The sequence below is a fragment of the Dermacentor andersoni genome, chromosome 1, assembly GCF_023375885.2.
Source record: "Dermacentor andersoni chromosome 1, qqDerAnde1_hic_scaffold, whole genome shotgun sequence".
Classification (NCBI taxonomy): Eukaryota; Metazoa; Arthropoda; class Arachnida; order Ixodida; family Ixodidae; genus Dermacentor; species Dermacentor andersoni.
This window is the reverse complement of record NC_092814.1, coordinates 92,986,861-93,005,089: the sequence shown is the minus strand read 5'-3', so window position 1 is coordinate 93,005,089 and position 18,229 is coordinate 92,986,861. Positions and strand designations below refer to the sequence as shown.

At 39.8% G+C, this 18,229-nt stretch overlaps 1 protein-coding gene and 1 long non-coding RNA gene across 3 annotated transcripts in view; one reads left to right on the top strand and one right to left on the bottom strand.

Moving 5' to 3' along the window:
* Positions 1-18,229, bottom strand: part of sl (small wing phospholipase C gamma 1) — an 83,455-nt gene that overhangs the window by 18,956 nt on the left and 46,270 nt on the right. For both annotated transcript variants that reach the window (XM_050192184.3, XM_050192183.3), the window contains exons 22-27: positions 15,369-15,526; positions 14,511-14,607; positions 14,327-14,414; positions 4,267-4,391; positions 3,464-3,509; positions 1,708-1,810 (exon numbers count right to left, since the gene is read on the bottom strand). In XM_050192184.3, coding sequence (XP_050048141.1) covers positions 1,708-1,810; positions 3,464-3,509; positions 4,267-4,391; positions 14,327-14,414; positions 14,511-14,607; positions 15,369-15,526 — 617 coding nt within the window. The remainder of the gene's footprint in view (positions 1-1,707; positions 1,811-3,463; positions 3,510-4,266; positions 4,392-14,326; positions 14,415-14,510; positions 14,608-15,368; positions 15,527-18,229) is intronic.
* Positions 461-17,756, top strand: LOC129380528 (uncharacterized). Its single transcript, XR_008608647.2, has 4 exons — positions 461-549; positions 1,152-1,175; positions 17,133-17,210; positions 17,336-17,756. It is a non-coding gene; the product is annotated as an uncharacterized lncRNA (long non-coding RNA).

The following is an 18,229-nucleotide window of genomic DNA, read 5'->3' as shown; positions in this document are numbered from 1 at the left end:
TCTGACTATGGGACGTCCTTCTGCATACTTAACACTTGTAACGTGACCCAACTTCTAACAATAGATTCTGATTCTCTATGTAAACTTGAAATCCATGACTGACAGGTAGAGCTGAATAAAGAGCACATGATCATCAGCCTTACTAGATCCACTGCAAGACAAAGAACAAAGTCCTCCAATTACGCATATTCTGCAATTACAACACTCACCACAAAGCTAAGACACTCCCCTATAGAATTACTGAAGAAGGCTTAAATACTTATTCTCAACAATTAGGCGAAGCTAGCACATCTAAAAGTCACGTACCAGTCACTACATAAGCAATTAAAGACAGAAACTTCTTGTTATACTGTATCATGAAATTCATATCAAGGTTCATGTGCAAAAAACACTCCCACACTTACTTTTCTTACCCATTTCATATAGATGAGTTCAAATACACTTTTTTTCCTTAGGCAATAAGAAAATGGAACAACCCAACTCTGCGCATCATTTGTTGGGAGCGATATGCTTGCCTTGCAATCATGAACATAATGTTATTCTTTTGCTGTGAGTTCCTTAGTGTTTTTTATACCATATCTTACTACAGTATTACCAGTGATGCATATGAAGTAGTTTCTCTTTTGATGCTCGTGAATGACTTGCATGCCTTGCAGCAGATAATTCAGTGACTGTTTTATATTGTCTCCCCCAACTCAGCCTTTGTTCTCTTCAGTATGTTACAGCATTGACCATTGTGTCATTTCAGAAGTTTGCCTGAAATATTTCTCTTCATGCGGACCTCAATACTGCATTTCTTCTGTTACGAAATGCCATTATTGACTTTGTACACAATATTTTTTTTAACCATTTCACCCTTCCTGTTATTATCTAGTTATTGACAGTATGCATCTACTATAGATTAATTTTGCATCATCACTTTACTTTCTAGTATACAAATGTTACCTTTCATGGTGTCCATTCTGTGGCTCAAACAACCCACTAGTTTTACACATTGTGCACATCATGTACTATATTTTCCAAGTCCATCCCATCCTTAATTTCAGCTAGGCCATTACCAAATTTTGTTCACATTTTAATCTATCATTTGAAGGTACACCTACCAGTGTCCCTTATGAGTGCTTACTGCCCTGCCCTCAATTTTCTTTTAGGACTTCCAAGTTTAGGCCTAACAGGTGAGTGCTTGCAGAATACATTGTTCATATGCATTAAAAAAGAATGACACCTACACAGAACTCTGTACTTTTCTCACATGAACTCAAACTGTGGCAATTTAATGTAACTTGAACAAAGCTTTTAACCATGACTAAATTTGGCTACAGTAAAATTAAGGTATCTGTAGGTGCTCTTTCCCCTTTGCTACTTTCATGCTTTGTTCATACTGAAGTGCTTCTTCAATTTTTTTAGTGTTCTAGTTTCAGACATCCTAAAAGAAAAATTCAGTGTGCTCTTATTTCAGTGTCACGTGAACGTTACTTTAGGGTGTCTTGCAGACACTGCAGCTGCTGCTGTGATGGTTTCATGACATTTCACAGTTGATCACTAAGAGTCAGGCTTTGTTTTTCACTTAGCAAATATGGTTTCGTTAACTGCTAAAGAAAATCTGTAATATCTGAAAGATTCTGGTTGAACATGGAGGACATACGCAGTGCCTGCAGATATGCAGTGAACAACCTCGACAAAATAGGTGCTAGGAAACAAAGTTACCCTGATTGACAGCGTGACTGGGTGAACAGACTTCAGCGTAGTCCTGTCATACGGGTCAAAACCATCATCATGCATGAAATCAGGTCGAAGTACATATCCACACCTTTGAAGGAAAAAAGGAAGAACGGATGAATGAACACTGGTAAAATGTTCAGGTTTTGTAACAGAAAAAGATCAGGCCTCTCTTTGTCTCTCTCTCTCTTTGCAAAGATACCCTTCTTTTTATAGATGGCTAACATATCCCCAGTAATGGCTCTTTCAGCTACATTTAGTTTCAGTTACAGTTACTCTGGTTTCAGTTAGCTCTAAGAGTGTTTTTATTAAGTGGGGACGTTTATTACAGAGCACAAAACGTGAACATTAACTTCCAACCTTAAAGCTTCAGAAGAATCTTATTTTCCTCTCCTTGTTCAATGTTACATTCACTGATTCATGAGGCTTAACATCACAAAACAATGCAGAGGCCATTAGAGCTGCAGTAGAGGAGGGCATTGGATTATTCTGGCCACCTAAAGCCCTTTAAAGTGCACCCATGGTGTGGTGCGCAATAATTTTTACATCCTGCCGCCATTTTAATGTGGCCACAGCGGCCAGGAATTGAACCCACAACCTTGCCCGTAGCAGCAGAGCATCGAAGCCATTGAACCACTGCGGCAGGCCCAATTTTACACTGTGCCTATAAAGCACCATAAATTTGTCCTTCAATTTACTCAACTTTTACAGTACAAAACGATTTTACTTTAAAAGCATGACGTGAGAGACCATATAGTAGTATGTGTTGGCAAAGAATTAGTACTTTCAGTAGATCAGTCGTTTGTTGCTTTCACTTCCTCCCTATTCCATCCCTTTTTTTTTTGTCTACTAAACGTAATGGATATATAACTTTAGAAATTATTTTTCTCAGAAGTTAAGTAATTAAAATTCTGGGGTTTCATGTCCTAAAACCACAATGTGATTATGAGGCATGCTGTAGTGGTGGACTCCGGATTAATTTTGACCACCTGGGGTTGCACCCAATGACTACCACACTTGCACCACATGCACGGCTCACAGGCGCTTTTGCATTTCACCCCCATCGAAATGTGGCCGTCGCGGCCAGGGTTTGAACCCGTGCCCTCGTGTTTAGCAGTGCAACGCCATAGCCACTATGCCAACACGGCAGGTTTTCCTGAGAAGTCCCTTTCTTGAACTTTCAAATGATACTGTTTAAGATAACATGTTTCTTTGGACTAGTTGATGCAACATTCGAAGCACGTACGAAGTGATCAGACGAAGAGACAGTAAGGAATGAGACAGGACAGCACTCTGTCCCATCTCGTCCATTACTATGTCTTCATCTGTTCATGCTATACACACTTGGAGTGTTTAAGATAGTCTCTTAACTGCTTATAAACACTGAAAGGCTAGTCTTTTTTCTCAATACTTTGACACAGAACAACATCAGACTCTATGGCATCAAGCAGTACAGCACTTCTTTGTGACTCAAGATAAGAACTAGAATGAGTTGGTTTAATATATAATATGTACATTCATGAATAAATAACAAGAAAAAATATCTACTGCACACTGTGTGCTTGATGTTCACTTGTCCGAGTGTGAACAGGCACCCTAAATGGAAAGATAGCTCTAAGTTCATGAAATGAATGGAAAATTGGTACATCTGTTGGTTTACAAAAATGCAATGGACTTGAAATAAGCATTTAAATAAAGGTGCACACTATTTCGGAATATCACTGCATAATTGAGGGTTACTCACCGCCCATTCTGCAAGAACCGGCCTTGGTTAAGTTGCATTGGTCGGTCTGAAAGGCACAATTCCAGACTTGAACGACTGCTTTCCTATACATATGACTAAGTAAATGCATGCAAAGCACTGATTACAGAGGATACACAGTTTTAATTAGCCATGCCACTACAAAAATGTTAGCACCCTGTCACTCATAATGTTAACAAAAATGGGAAAACCAATGAGATTGGCAGAAAAGCCAAATGAAGGCAATAGTCAGCAATACCTTGGAAAGTGCTTAATAAAAGAAAGGCGGGGGGGGGGGGGGGGATCTGTCCGAACCGGACCAGTTTACCATGACTCTCTCCTACAAAAGAACCCCACTGCTCAGGGCCTTCTCACCGTTTATGCTAAATCTATTCTAAAGTTTACCTAAATGATGAAGTACCTGTTACACAATGATGCAAAGTGGCTACTTTTGCCAGCAAATAAATAAAATAAATAATAGATAATAGTAATGTGAAGGTCAACAGACGTCAACAAAATATGACAGGCGAAGGGCAAAGGTGACAGAAGTAGGCCCAGAGAGCAATTCACTACAGCAGTGTGCATAATAAAGCCATTCTATGCAGGGCAGGGCTGGGATAATGCAATGAGTCTATTCCAATGCTATTCCTTTTTGCATTTTGTCGGTGGTCTGAGTGGCACACTGCCCAACCTATCACCGGGATTGACTGGCCATGAACAGTGGATGATAAGAAAGGAATAGAATTAAAATGAATCCTTACATTATATCAGCCCAGAATATTGAGGCTTTTATAAACGCAACTCACCTGGCGTCTGGTAATTGAGAGCCACCATTTGACAGCCACAGTTCCACAAGTGCACGGGATCGTAGTTTGAGGAGTCAATGCGGCTGCCCTTTGGATATACACGGCTAAACTGCAGTCGGTGGTATGTGGATCATCATTAAGGGCAATTAGTAATGTACGTCAAAGCTAGTTTCATTGCTTATTTATTTATAGCAGACTACCATTAATTAGATTTTTGGTTAATTTGAACCCGACCGAAGGTCCCGGCAGGCACCCATACATTTCTATGGGCCCAAACACCCGTTATTTCGATCTCAAAATTGGCGTTCACCGAATAATTCGAACTTTATTAGCTTCGCCGCTATACAGCCACATTATGTGGGGAAGCATACCAAGAATGGAAAGGGGTTACTGTCACGGGACATAGTATGCATTCCTTAACAGGTGAGGCATAAACTTGTAAAGGCTCATGGGACATGTCATCTGCTCGGCACTTCCGTTTTAACAGCTGATGGTTCCGGCACACAATTCTCCATTTGTGATGCCGGTCGCGCTTGCTCTTCCTGCACCTTCATGACAAGGCGTCGCCCATGCTGATAGCTTCTATAGCCTTTGATGGTCACATCGATGACTGACCACGAAATTTGAGCATAGGCAATCATTTCAAATAATTTTTTTTTTAACTGAATCGGTCGAACATGTGAATTAGCTATGCGTGCCGTCACAATTTTGTGCTTATACTGAATAAGGAGTTGGAATTTCTTGTTAAGTGAATTCCGTTCGTGCCAACGACATCAATTTTTTTAACTTAGTTCATCTGAATTTCACTAGGCTGATTCAAACATGCATGGTTTAGTAGTGGAGGCACTATAGGCTGATAAGCGGTTCCAATCCAAGCCTTTTCTTGGCACAAGTGTCTTGGAACACCATTTAGGCGAGCACCTTATATGGTATAGCGACCTTAATTTGGTGTTCCGTGCAAGATGACCTAGGTGTACTGGGAGGATTGAAAAGATGTAGACCATAATTTTTCTCGTATGCTATGTGAAAGGCACATGAGGCGAGAAACACTAGGCTAATGATCACAAAGCTGTAGTGTTTTCCTTATAGAGACGTTGAAAGCACATTAAGACAGACTCAAGCGTGCGGGAAAGCCAAGTGCAGTCGACGAACACTTCTAGTATGCCTCACACTCCATATCTCACACAAATATCAATATCACAAAGTGTCCCAAACACCAGTGGTATACTGCAGCTTTGAACACCTTAGAGACATTTATAACAAATGTTTTGGTTAAGTTGGAGAAAGAGATACTATGTTAAAACAAGGTTAAACCATGCCTACCGTGTGGTTAACGTCTTCTTATTACCCATGTTCCAGGAAATATTATCAGTAACGTGGACAGCAAGTTATTTTACAAGGCAACACATGTATGATTCATATGTAAATGATGCAAAACGTTTAAAGGTTAGCTGTAAGATGACATAAAATTCCAAGTTGTACCAACTTGCCCAAGCATCTACTTTAGCAGCAATATAAAAGTTCGAAAAGCCAAGCGAGTGGAAGGTATTTTTCTTAGGGAAAGACAAGGTTCTTAGCCGCTGTGTGCACTTGTACAATGCTATTTATGAGTGGCTACGACAGGTGGGCACGTAAGTGTATACAATTGGCTCTAGCACAAATTTGATAATTCACAATTAAAATGTTACAAAATCACGGACGTCCTTGACCCGAACATAAGCGGCGTGAGAACAAGTGCGACTCATCATTCAAGATAAACACAAAACTGCGACAGCACCCATGGCTAATTTAAATGTTAAATCAATCGGCTAAGAAAGTTATCTTAAGTGACTGCCTGTGCTCAGATTCTGTGGTCAGTCATCGATGCGACCACCACAGGCCCTGGAAATTAGCAGCATGGGTGATACTTTGCTATGAAAGTGCACAGAGAGCAAGCATGACCGGCCCCGTGAATGGAGAATCGTGCACTGGAACCATCATCTGTTGAACCGAAAGGGCCGAGCAGATGACACGTCCCGTGAGCCTTTACGAGTTTACGCCTCACCTATTATACACGCATGCACACGCCGTCTCCGGTCCCAGTACGGGCACCGAGACGCTATATAAGCATGCTGGCAGCCATTCAGAGCTGTTTCCGACGTTTCTATGACACTTTGAGCCCTCGTTTCGCCCACCATTCATGTCTCGTACATGAAACCGTTAACAGGGCATAGTATGCGTTCCTTAATTATGCACGCACGTGCCGTGCACCGAGACTGGGAGAAAAACCATCTGTCTTTGGGGCAGAAAGGAAGGCGGTAAGACGAAACATTTAGAAAGTCAAGGGGACACTTAGGACCAACAAAAGAGCACGGGTCTATCTAAAACTCTGAAGGCCAGCCAGTAAACTTAATAGACATCTCAGAGCTCATACTGCAACTGGAGATGGGGCGAGTGCGTTGAAGAACAAATGCTATGTCTCAAAACAGTGACAACATTTTCTGCTTGGCACGTTTCCCCGCATAACACGTCTGTGTTGTGGAGAAGCTAACTATAAAGGCAAATACTGCCAAGTGATTAACTGCGTGTTTGGGTGTTTTTTTCTGTCTTTTGTTTAACTTGAACCGCTTCATTGGTCCCATCGGGATCGAATTAAAGGAAGTCAACCGTATTTATTATTCAATGATGGAACTACATTCGTGCATTGAGCATTAGGTTAGGGAGTACATGATTCTTCCACGTAAAACATGTAAACAGCACACGAACAACAATACAGTGCATGATACAACAAAAAAAATTTAACACATCACAATATTAACACAGTATTAACACTGCTGACAGCCAGAAAGACAAAACAAAAAAGGTCATCGCAAGGATCGTTCTGCTAGCAATTTCATTTTCCCGAGTGCTATGTGCGATCTCTAAATGCTGCGAAAAACATATCAGATATCAAAATGACGGCTTCAGGCAGTGTATTCCATTTGGTTATACAGTGAGGGAAGAAATTTAATAACAGATGTGAAAAACTGGAATTCACATAACTTCCAACTATGACTGCTTTGTTATGACACAAGGGGTGGTAAGTCATATGCATTCATCATCATCATCAGCCTATGTTATGTCCACTGCAGGACAAAGGCCTCTTCCTGCGATCTCCAATTACCCCTGTCTTGCGCCAACCGATTCCAACTAGCACCCACAAATTTCCTAATTTCATCACACCACCTAGTCTTCTGCCGTCCTCTACTGCGCTTCCCTTCTCTGGTACCCATTCTGTAACCCTAATGGTTACCTAACCTGTGCATTACATGACCTGTCCAGCGCCATTTTTTTCTCTTAATGTCAATTAGAATACTGACTATACCTGTTTGCTCTTTGATCCAAACCGCTCTTTCTGTCTCTTAATGTTATGCCTAGCAATCTTCGTTCCATCGCTCTTTGCGCGGTCTTTAACTTGTTCTCAAGCTTCTTTGTCAGTCTCCAAGTCTCTGCCCCATATGTCAGCACTGGTCAAATGTACTGATCGTACACCTTCCATTTCAATGATAATGGTAAGCTTCCAGTCAGGAGCTGACAATGTCTGCCGTATGCGATCCAACCCATTTTTATTCTTCTATGAATTTCCTTTTCATGATCAATGCTCCCTGTGATTAATTGACCTAGGTAAACGTACTCCTTCACAGACTCTACAGGCTGACTGGCGATCCTGCACTCTTGTTCCCTTCCCCATTTATTCATCATTATCTTTGTCTTCTGCATATTAATCTTCAATCCCACTCTTACACTCTCTCTGTCAAGGTCCTCGATCATTTGTTGTAACTCATCTGCAGTGTTGCTGAATAGAACAATGTCATCGGCAAACCAAAGGTTGCCGAGGTATTCGCCGTCGATCCCTACTCCCAAACCTTCCCATTTTAATAGCTTGACTATTTCTTCCAAGCATGCAGTGAACAGCATTGGAGAAATTGTGTCTCCTTGTCTGACTCCTTTCCTTATAGGTATCTTCCTACTTTTCTTGCGTAGAATTAGGGTGGCTGCGGAATCTCTGTAGATATTTTCCAAGGTATTTACGTAAGCAGTCTGTACTCCTTGATTACGCAATGCCTCAATGACTGCTGGCACCTCTGCTGAATCAAATGCCTTTTCGTAATATATGAAAGCCATATAGAGAGGCTGATTGTACTCTGCGGATTTCTCGCTTGCCTGATTGATGACATGGATGTGATCCACTGTAGAGTATCCCTTCCTGGAACCTGCCTGTTCCCTTGGTTGACAGAAGTCCAGTGTTGCCCTTATTCTATTGCAAATTATCTTGGTGAATATTTTATATAATACTGGGAGTAAGCTAATGGGCCTATAATTTTTCAACTCTAACGTCTCCCTTTTTGTGGATTAGTGTAATGTTTGCAGTCTTCCAGTTTTCTGGGACCCTTGCAGTCGACAGACACTTCGTATAAAGAGCCGCCAGTTTTCCAAGCATTATGTCTCCTCCATTTTTGATTAAATCGACTGTTATTCCATCTTCTCCTGCTGCTCTTCCTCGTTTCATGTCTTGCAAGGCCCTTTCGACCACATCGCTAGTTATAGGAGGAGTTTCTGTATCCTGTTCATTACTGTTTCTAATTGATGTATCCTGACTCCTCTGGGTCAGTATAGAATTCTTCCACTGCTTTTACTATATCTTCAAGATTGCTGATGATATTACCCTGCTTATCTTTTAGCACATACATCTTGGTTTGTCCTATGCCAAGTTTCCTTCTCACTGATTTCAGGCTGCGTCCCTTTTTTATAGCTTCTTGTCTTTCTCACGTTATAGTTTCGAATATCATTTATCTTCGCCTTGATCAGTTTTGACAGTTCCGCGAATTCTATCTTATCTCTTGAGTTGGACACTTTCATTCTTTGTCGTTTCTTTATTAGGTCCTTTGTTACTTGGGAGAGCTTGCCTACTGGTTGCCTTGATGCCATGCCTCCCACTTCAATTGCTGCCTCAGAAGCCAGCCTAGTTAGTTTCATTCATTACCTCTATGTCATCATCATTATCTCTCTGTTCTAAGGCTGCATATTTGTTTGCAAGTACCAGCCTGAATTTGTCTGCTTTTACTTTTACTGCCTCTAGGTTGACCTGTTTCTTCTTGACCAATTTTACTCTTTCTCTCTTTCAAATTGAGGTGGATCCTAGCTCTCACTAACTTATGATCACTGCACTTTACCCTACCTATCACTTCTACATCCTGCACTATGCTGGGATCGGCAGAAAGTACAAAATCAATTTCACTTCTTGTTTCACTATTAGGGCTTTTCCAGGTCCACTTTCTGTTGCTACGCTGCCTGAAAAAGGTGTTCATTATTCTCAGCTTATTCCTTTCAGCGAATTCTACCAGCATCTCTGCTCTAGCATTCCTAGAATCGATGTCGTAGTTGCCAATTGCTTGTTCACTAGCCTGTTTTTCCCCCCTTTTGCATTGAAGTCGCCCGTTACTACAGTAAACTAAGTTTGCACTTTCTTCATCGCTAATTCAACATCTTCATAAAACTGATCTACTTTATCATTATCGTGACTGGATGTTGGAGCATAGGCTTATACTATCTTTAATTTATACCTCTTATTAAGTTTGATTACGACTACTGCTACCCTCTCATTAACGCTGTAGAATTTGTCAATGTTGCCATCCTACCCCATATTGCTTCTTATCTGGGAGACCTCTATAGCAGAGGACATGGCCGTTAGTCAGCACTGTATAAGCCTCACCAGTTCTTCTAACCTCACTTAGGCCAATGATATCTCAAACAATGTCTGATAGTTCCTCAAAGAGTCCTGCTAAGCTAGCCCAACTCGACAGAGCTCGGGTATTAAAGGCTGACAGGGTCAATTTCCATTGGTGGCCTGTCCGGGTCCAGAGATTCTTAGCACCCTCTGCTGCGTTACAGGTGTGACCGCCGCCTCGGTCAGGTGCTCCGCAGCCGCTGGGGACTGAGGGCCATTGGTTGATCGAATGAGTCATTTGGGAGTTAGTGGCTGAATTGGCCAGGGAGGCCAATTCCTCTTCTGGTGAGGGAGTGTCTTTGTTGAAGCTTAGTGGGCTTTCCTAATTTGGTTGTACCTGGATTAGTATAGCCCCACTCGCTCTCGGCATCCTTTGCCGGTTACAGGCGTCACTCCAAGCCTGCAGATGTAGTGCACTGGAGGAGGTCAAAGCCAGGCACACCATCAACAGATTAAAAAAAAAAAAAAGGAGGATTGAACTTCTGACTATTGCAACCGAGCATTCGACATAGCTTAGTCAGATAACCCCGCAGGTGGCGAGGCTACCTTATCGCCGAAAAGTACAGCCCAGAGGGCCTTACATGCCTAATTTGTTGATTTATATCTGTCTTTTCATATGCTATTTAGTTTAACAGTAACAATCGAAAAAATGTGTGGTAGCTTTTAAGGAGTTCCCATGACAATGCATTCTTATGGCAGTGACACCGATGCTTTCTGGTATGATTTAGTAACAAAATGTACAGATCAGCTATGAATGGATTAGGGCTTGTTGACAAACTTATCAGTGTGTGGATTGCATATGGAAGCTGCATGCTCTAGAAGAGGTCAAACATTTGAAGTGTTGATTTCCTTGATTTGAAGGAGTGCATTTAGAATTACTTTTAAGGAAGTTGAACATATTGCAGTTCTTTAGGTAGCGATCTAATTAACTTTTCTTTATCTTTTGGGCTTACACAAGTAGTTGATGGCGCAACAAGACAGAAGGCACTTTTTGACCTGGAGTTTATTAGTTCAAACTTTGTTGACAAGCTGTCCGAGCATGAAATTACTGACGGAATTTCAGATCACAAGGCAGTGTTTATATCGCTAAACTGCACAATCTGTAAACCGCATGCCGAAATTCAAACATTTTTCTACTTTATTCACTCTGACGACACATCTATTCTTGAAGTTTTATCAGAAGGTTTCAAATCACTTTGCATACTCACTAAAGATTGTGACGTGAATACACTAGTTCGCCAATTTGAAAACATTACAGAGCTGTGTATTCAACGCTTTGTTCCATTAAAAAGTAAGAAAAAAAATCGTGCCATCCCTTGAATGGCTAGAGAAATTTTGCAATTATCACGCCATGTTAGAAGACCGAGACATTCAAAACACTGTAATGACTATGATGCCACTGCTAGATTCACATCTGCCAAAGAGGAACTAAACTTGAAAATGAATATGGCCAAAGATTTTTCTTTCATGTCGAGCTTCCAGGATTGCTAATAATCCTCCGAAGTTCTGGCGTTCTGACATGCCTGCTACTAATTCTTCATCTTCATTTACTATCACTGATGAAAGTGTAAATGATGCTAAGCTCATCTCCAATGCATTCAATGAATGGTTCCGTTCTGTGTACGCAACCGATTCTCATGTCTACCCTGCCTTTGATAATGATTCAGATTTTTCTATTTCTGACATTACAGTTAGTGTCAATGGCATACTTAATTTGATTTTAAATTCAGACACAAAAAAGTCCAGTGGCTCTGATAGTATTCCGAACTCGTTTTTAACTTCGCTATTCACAATAGACATCACGCTACCTTGAAATTCTATTCAGCAAGTCTCTAGAAACAGGAATCGTTCCTTCATCGTGGAAACTTGCAAGAGAAATACCCTTGTATAAAACAGGTTATAAAGACTGACGTAACGGATTACAGACTAATATCTTTAGCTTCCCACACGTGCAAAATGGTGGAACATTTTATTTATAAACACATAATAAATTTTTTTTAGTCTAACAACATTCTAACTAATGTTCAGCATGGCTTTAGATGTGGTTTTAGTACTATCACACAGTTAACTGACTTCACCCATGACATTTCTTATTAATTATATCTCGGTACACAGATTGACGCAATCTCCATTGATTTTCCCCCTAAAACTTTGTATTCATTACTTCATTCTCACCTTTTGTAAAAATTAAATGCAGAACTAAAATATTCCCGTCTGTTCGATTGGATTGCCAGTTTCCTTTCTAACCGGTCCCAATACGTCGACTTTAGTTCTGCAAGGTCATCCATCCTTGAAGTAGGCTCTGAGGTTCCTCAAGGATCAGTCCTGGGTCCTTTACTGTTTTTAATTTATGTCAATGACCTCCAAAAAAATGTTTCTTCCAGCATTCATCTTTATGCTGATGATTGCGTCTTATACGACGTGATTGACTCTGCGACTAGTTATAAGCGATTGAACGATTCCTTTGTCTCTTTCAGTGCTTGGTGTGAAAAATGGAAAATGAACATTAATTTGTAAAGAATGGTTGTTTTGTCCTACACGAAAAGAGCGGCACCTGTAATTGCAACATATTCCATGACTGGATCATTTTTTACCAGAGTTCGACAATATAAATACCTTGGCGTAACATTTACTCACAATCTCTCACGCACTACACACATTGACTAAACATGTTCAAAGGCCCTAAAACAACTTGAATACCTACGTCATACTATGCAGAGGCTCCGAAGGCAACTAAACTCTTAATGTATAAAACTCTTGTTCGCCTCGTTATCAATTATGCTGCCACAGTGGGTCACCCCATAACTAAAATAACATAATCAAACTAGAAGCAGTTCAGAAAAAGCTGTCCGCTTCATTTTTCACCGGTATGACTGCTATTTTTCACCCTCATCTGGCCTCCCTATGCTGAAACTAACATTACTTTCAGTACGTCGTGATGTGGAATCATTAAAATTTTTGCACAACGTAATTAACATGTCCTATCATACTTCAAACAGAGCTTGTATATCTTTCACCAAGCCTTCTTGCATGAGTAGCTTCCACGAGCTTAATCTTCACCTTTTCTATGTGTGTACAAATACTTTTAAGTAGAGCTTCTTTGCCCGCACTATAAATGTATGGAATTCCTTACCTGGCTGCCTTTGTTCACTCCCGATAAGCGAATTAGAAAGTGCTCTCTATGAAAACCAGCATGTGTAACTGCTTAAATTAAGTTTAGTTTATGCTTTATGTGTACGCATTTCACTGTTTCACTGCTTCTAAGAACAGAAGAAAATGATTTTCCAGTTCTTTGACTGCCATACAAATACAGTTGCAAATGCTGTAAGAGTCATTATTGATTTCAATTTTTTTTTTTTTCACCACTGTATTAACCCACTCCTGCAATAGTTCTCCTATGAGGCTGCAGTATGTACAAATAAATAAATAAATAAATAAATAAATAAATAAATAAATAAATAAATAAATAAATATGGTCTGCTGCTGCAAAGTTTCAGATTGCAGAAATGTTCAATATATCAAGAAAAACAGGGTAACTTAAGAGGAAGTGTTAGCTCAGGTGCTTTTATCTAAACACATGTAAAAGGAGAATTCGTTTTTCTTGGCAACCACTGCACCAAATTCGACGAGGTTTGTTGCATTTAAAAGAAACACTTCAAAACTAATGACTGTTGGTTTAAAATTTTTGATTTAGGTAATCAATTTTTAATCAAAATTGACAAAAATCGCAAATTTTCAGAAAACAAAGCTACTAAGTTTACAACTCTGTAACTCGGCAATGAAAAATGATGATATCACAATTATGTGAATTGCATCTAATAGTACATCTAAAGCGGAGAAAATTGATATTTTATACATGAATCTAAAGAAATTTAGTAATATGGAAATACAGCTTTTGCAGAACCCTTCTAAACAATGTAACGAATTCACATAAGATATAAATTGACATATTGAATTTGTCTGCTTTGAATTATCTAATGGTTGCCGTTTACAGAACTGCTATATATGTTCTTGACGCAGAGCTATTAATTTGTAAGCTTCGTGCTTCTATTTTTTCGAACTTTCAAGTTTTTTGAAAATTCCTTTAACAAAATTCAGGCCCTAAATAGAAATTATTCTTCCAACAGTCACTAGAATTTACCTTTCTCTCTCAAATGAAACAAATTTAATTAAAATCGGTCCAGGGGTTATCTCAGAAAAGTGTTTCTGCATTTTACATATATTTGAATAGGCTGCGTCGGAGTTGCGCCCGAGCTAAAGCTTCCTTTTATTACAGGCACACAGCACAGCACAACTGTTCAATAGAAAGGATATTTGAGGAAGAAAGAGCAGTGCTGAGGACTCATCCATTTCTCAACTTTCGTTTCTGGAAATGATGACATTTCTGTGAAGTTCCCAATCCCTAATAGAGGAGAAAAAGTGGAATGATGAATCAACCAAACTACTAAGATTGTTAATTTTAACATAGCATTGTAAATGACACACCTATCTTACTTACTTTCAGGACAGAACTGCACAGATCTGCAGTAGATTATGAGATTGGATAATTCCTTAGCAAGCCTCAAGCTTCGCTCCATTTCCCTTCTTTGCTGGATCTGTACAAAAATGAATAAACATGAGCAAGATATATATATTTTTCTATATGCATTACACAATTCGGCCAAGTGCTTAGGTCAGCTATCTCCACCTTGAGTAGCCAGCCCTAAAGAGGCACACTTTACAATTTTTCTCCACTTAAATATAATTGATCAAACATTATTTTGTGTGCCCAGGAACAACCAAAGGTCTAAATACTGGGCACATAGAGAACAAAATAAAATAAAAGATAAAGATAAAATGGTAAAGCAATTACACCAGAAGTTACAGGATAAAAAATTGAATAAAAAACAAAAAAAAAAAGCTCAGGATAAATAGGTGCATAAAGAGCAGCAATCAAGCAATAACAAAATTACACGCATTATATATTACACACATATGGAAGGATAGAGAAACCATGAGAAGACAGGAGTGGAGTGTAACTAAAAAGAAAGCTGAAGTGCAAAGCTTGGAACAGAAAGAAGACAACACGTTTTGAAAGACACCAAGATGGAGGAAATGAGAGTTATATAGGCTTTGCATTCTGTGGAGAGGCATGCACCTGCTGAAAGAGGCAGGAATGTGGAAGGGTCTATGTTCCCTGGTAATCTTTTGCGGAACCTGTAGTGAAAGAGAAGCTAGCACATCTGTGCATGTAATAATTCCATGAATTATTGCAATAATAATAATAATAATAATAATAACACAAAATGATACACTAAAGCCATGCAGTGCTTAGTGCATGAAAGGAATGGGGGATTGTATGCTTGATGGCGCTGACCATGTCGTTGGCAGACTGAGCAGTCTCTCGAATCTTGAGCACCCAATCTTGCATCTCTTCCCTGGAAGGAGCAGCTATCTCAATGGGCATTAGTTGGGTCGGTGACACAATGCGGAACACCCATTCTCGTCCCCTGCCTGGCCAACTCTGTAGAATATCTGAAAAGTGAAACAAACACCCATTAAGCCTTTTACGGTCAATGACGTAAATATATGGCGCCGCGAACAAGTCCGAAAATGGTCGATGCCGTATATTTATGGTGCCGCCTGTACGTTTAAAAAGCGTGCCAATTTCCTAACTTTTTCTTTTTCGTCATGTGCTGCCACTATGTGGGGATACAGGGAATTTTTTTCGCACGCCTTCCTCTCTAGGTTTTTGTTGCATGGTTTGTTTTAACGCTAGTTTGCCACCGCCCGTCAATATACTACCGTCCGCGCATTGGCGAGCGCGCGCGTGCGGGCGGCCGTTTGGATTTTGTTTCACGGGTGGTTTCGGCTTTTTGCACTTGCAAAAATGATGGCTATCTCGTTACTAATTGCTCAAAGGGCGACCGCTTGTTTCTCGCTCGTTTAGTGCTCACAGGGGTGCGCATAGGAAGGATGTCGCCGTGCATGCGTTTCCTTTTCTTTTCTTTTTTTTTTTTTAAGACTCGCGAAAACTAATTGCCCTAGCTGGTTGGTGATAAGATGAAGATTAACGGAAGTTTGTCACATGTGTTGCTTTTTTTGATGGGCACACAACCAAACAGTTTTCTTGAGTGCGCGCACCTACGCAGTTCAATTACGCTATGGACGTACGTATTGGTGTAAGAGCAGAAACATTTGAGACTTGCGAAATATTCTCGTGTGCGGATCTTCAAAGCCTTGAACTATGTGCATAAAAATGCATAACATTTTTAATTCTGATAAGCTTATTTCCTTTTTTATTGTTGTTATTCATGAATGAAGAGTACATATATACCAACGCAAAATATTTTTTTCTCACTTTACGGTCACCCTAGAAAAATTACGGTAAATTTTTTTCGAAATAAGTCCCTAAGAAAAATTGGAATCTGCAATAAAAAAAAAAAATCGACCCTGGGTGGTCGCATATGGCAAAAAAAAAGTCGACCCTCAAAGGGTTAAGAGAAGCTAAGCTGTTTGTCCATTTCAAGGCAAGATAATTTTGCAGTGCATGAATTCAGTGCACCACATGAAAGCCAAGCCCAACAGTCAACAAGAATGACAAAAATAAGCAGGGCATGCCACACTTCATAAACTACAAAGCATATCAAGATGAAAACATTAATGTACTATTTCCAACTACAAGAATATGGTTCATTTATGTTTCACATGAGGTACGAGAGTGATGTCTTTGTTTCCTATGAATACTTACAGATACCATATCAAAATGCTGTAGTAGCAGCAGGTATTAAACTAGAAGACAAAAATTTACCCTCCCTAGTCACTATGTTTCTCATTCACTGTAAATGACCTTCTGTTAGCGATTTCACTAAAATGAGAAATTCTGACATTAATTTTGGGACACTAAATTTAACGAGATGAGAGGAAAATGCTATGGCAGTAAAAGTGAGCCCTATGCAGGCAACATGTTTTAAGTTTTAACACTAAGTTTTCAAGACAGTGGGCTTTGGGGGGCCCAGTCTGAGCCCAGTAAACTGTTACCCTGTCAGCCTAGCACAGTGGTCACACATATTCAATGAGTCTTGTGAGAGCCTTTGCATATAAGCCATGACTGCATGCTGTGGTGTATTTTTCATTAAAGCACATTTTTGTTGACAATCTGACTCTGGAGCCTTCTCTGCACCGCATTGGGGAGCTGTCGTCGTGCTGCCAAGTGGAGGTAAGCCAAGCCTTACCCGTACAAATTTTGCACAATAACGTTTATGAAGTCTGACTCACATGCACATTCCATTACCTATTTTAAATTGCCAGCAACGAGTTGCATTTGTCGATTTTATTTTCTAGGGCCATCTTGACACAAAGATCAGTAGAGGATCTTGCCCTGGATAAGAATGTCAAAAAGTTACAGCCTTTGGTATGTGGTACCAAGCTACCAATTTGTAAATTGTTTTTGTTTTCTCTTCTATTTTTCATAAAAGTTACAAATTTGATGCCTAGACTATACATATTACAAATCATAAATTGTCTACATGAGTGTACAAAGAAGAACACATAAAAGGGCTAAGAATTATTAGCTTGCATACAGTATATAGATGACACAGTGCCTTAAGAATATACTGTATATACTCACATAAGAGCTGTACTTTTTTTTGCAATCTTCCCCAGGTGCGGCTCTTACACGGGGTAGGCCACTGTGGTCAGATTTTTCTAACCGTGTGTAATAATCTTGATTTCATTGTGCAAAAAAAAAAAAAAAAAAAAAAAAAAAAAAAAAAAAAAAAGAAGCGAGGGCTGCTGTTTTCATAATGCATATATATTTGTTCAGGCGAGCACATCACGCATCTGGTGCCGGGTGCATGAGGTATTTGAGGACATAATGATGACTTCAGTAATAGCATCAACATTTCAGACAAGATTCCGTAAACTCATTTCAAGTATTTTTTTTAGCGTTCCTTTTGCTGCTTTTTTTATAAGACTATAATGAAATTATTGATTGGATTCGAGTTCGATAGTGCCTATACACTCAGATCACATAGTGCATGTTGATGTTGGGCAGTGCTTTCACAACAGCAGGCTTTAGCAAGTTTTTATCGTTGTGTGGCTGTTTGTTAGTCTTTCTCTCAGTGATACCCATCATACATAGCGGCGTGCAGGCTTAGATATTTGGAGCTAGGACGCCATATTGAGGGTGACGTGGTCACTGAAGTTTGCAACCAGATGTTCTTGGGTGGCAAAGGA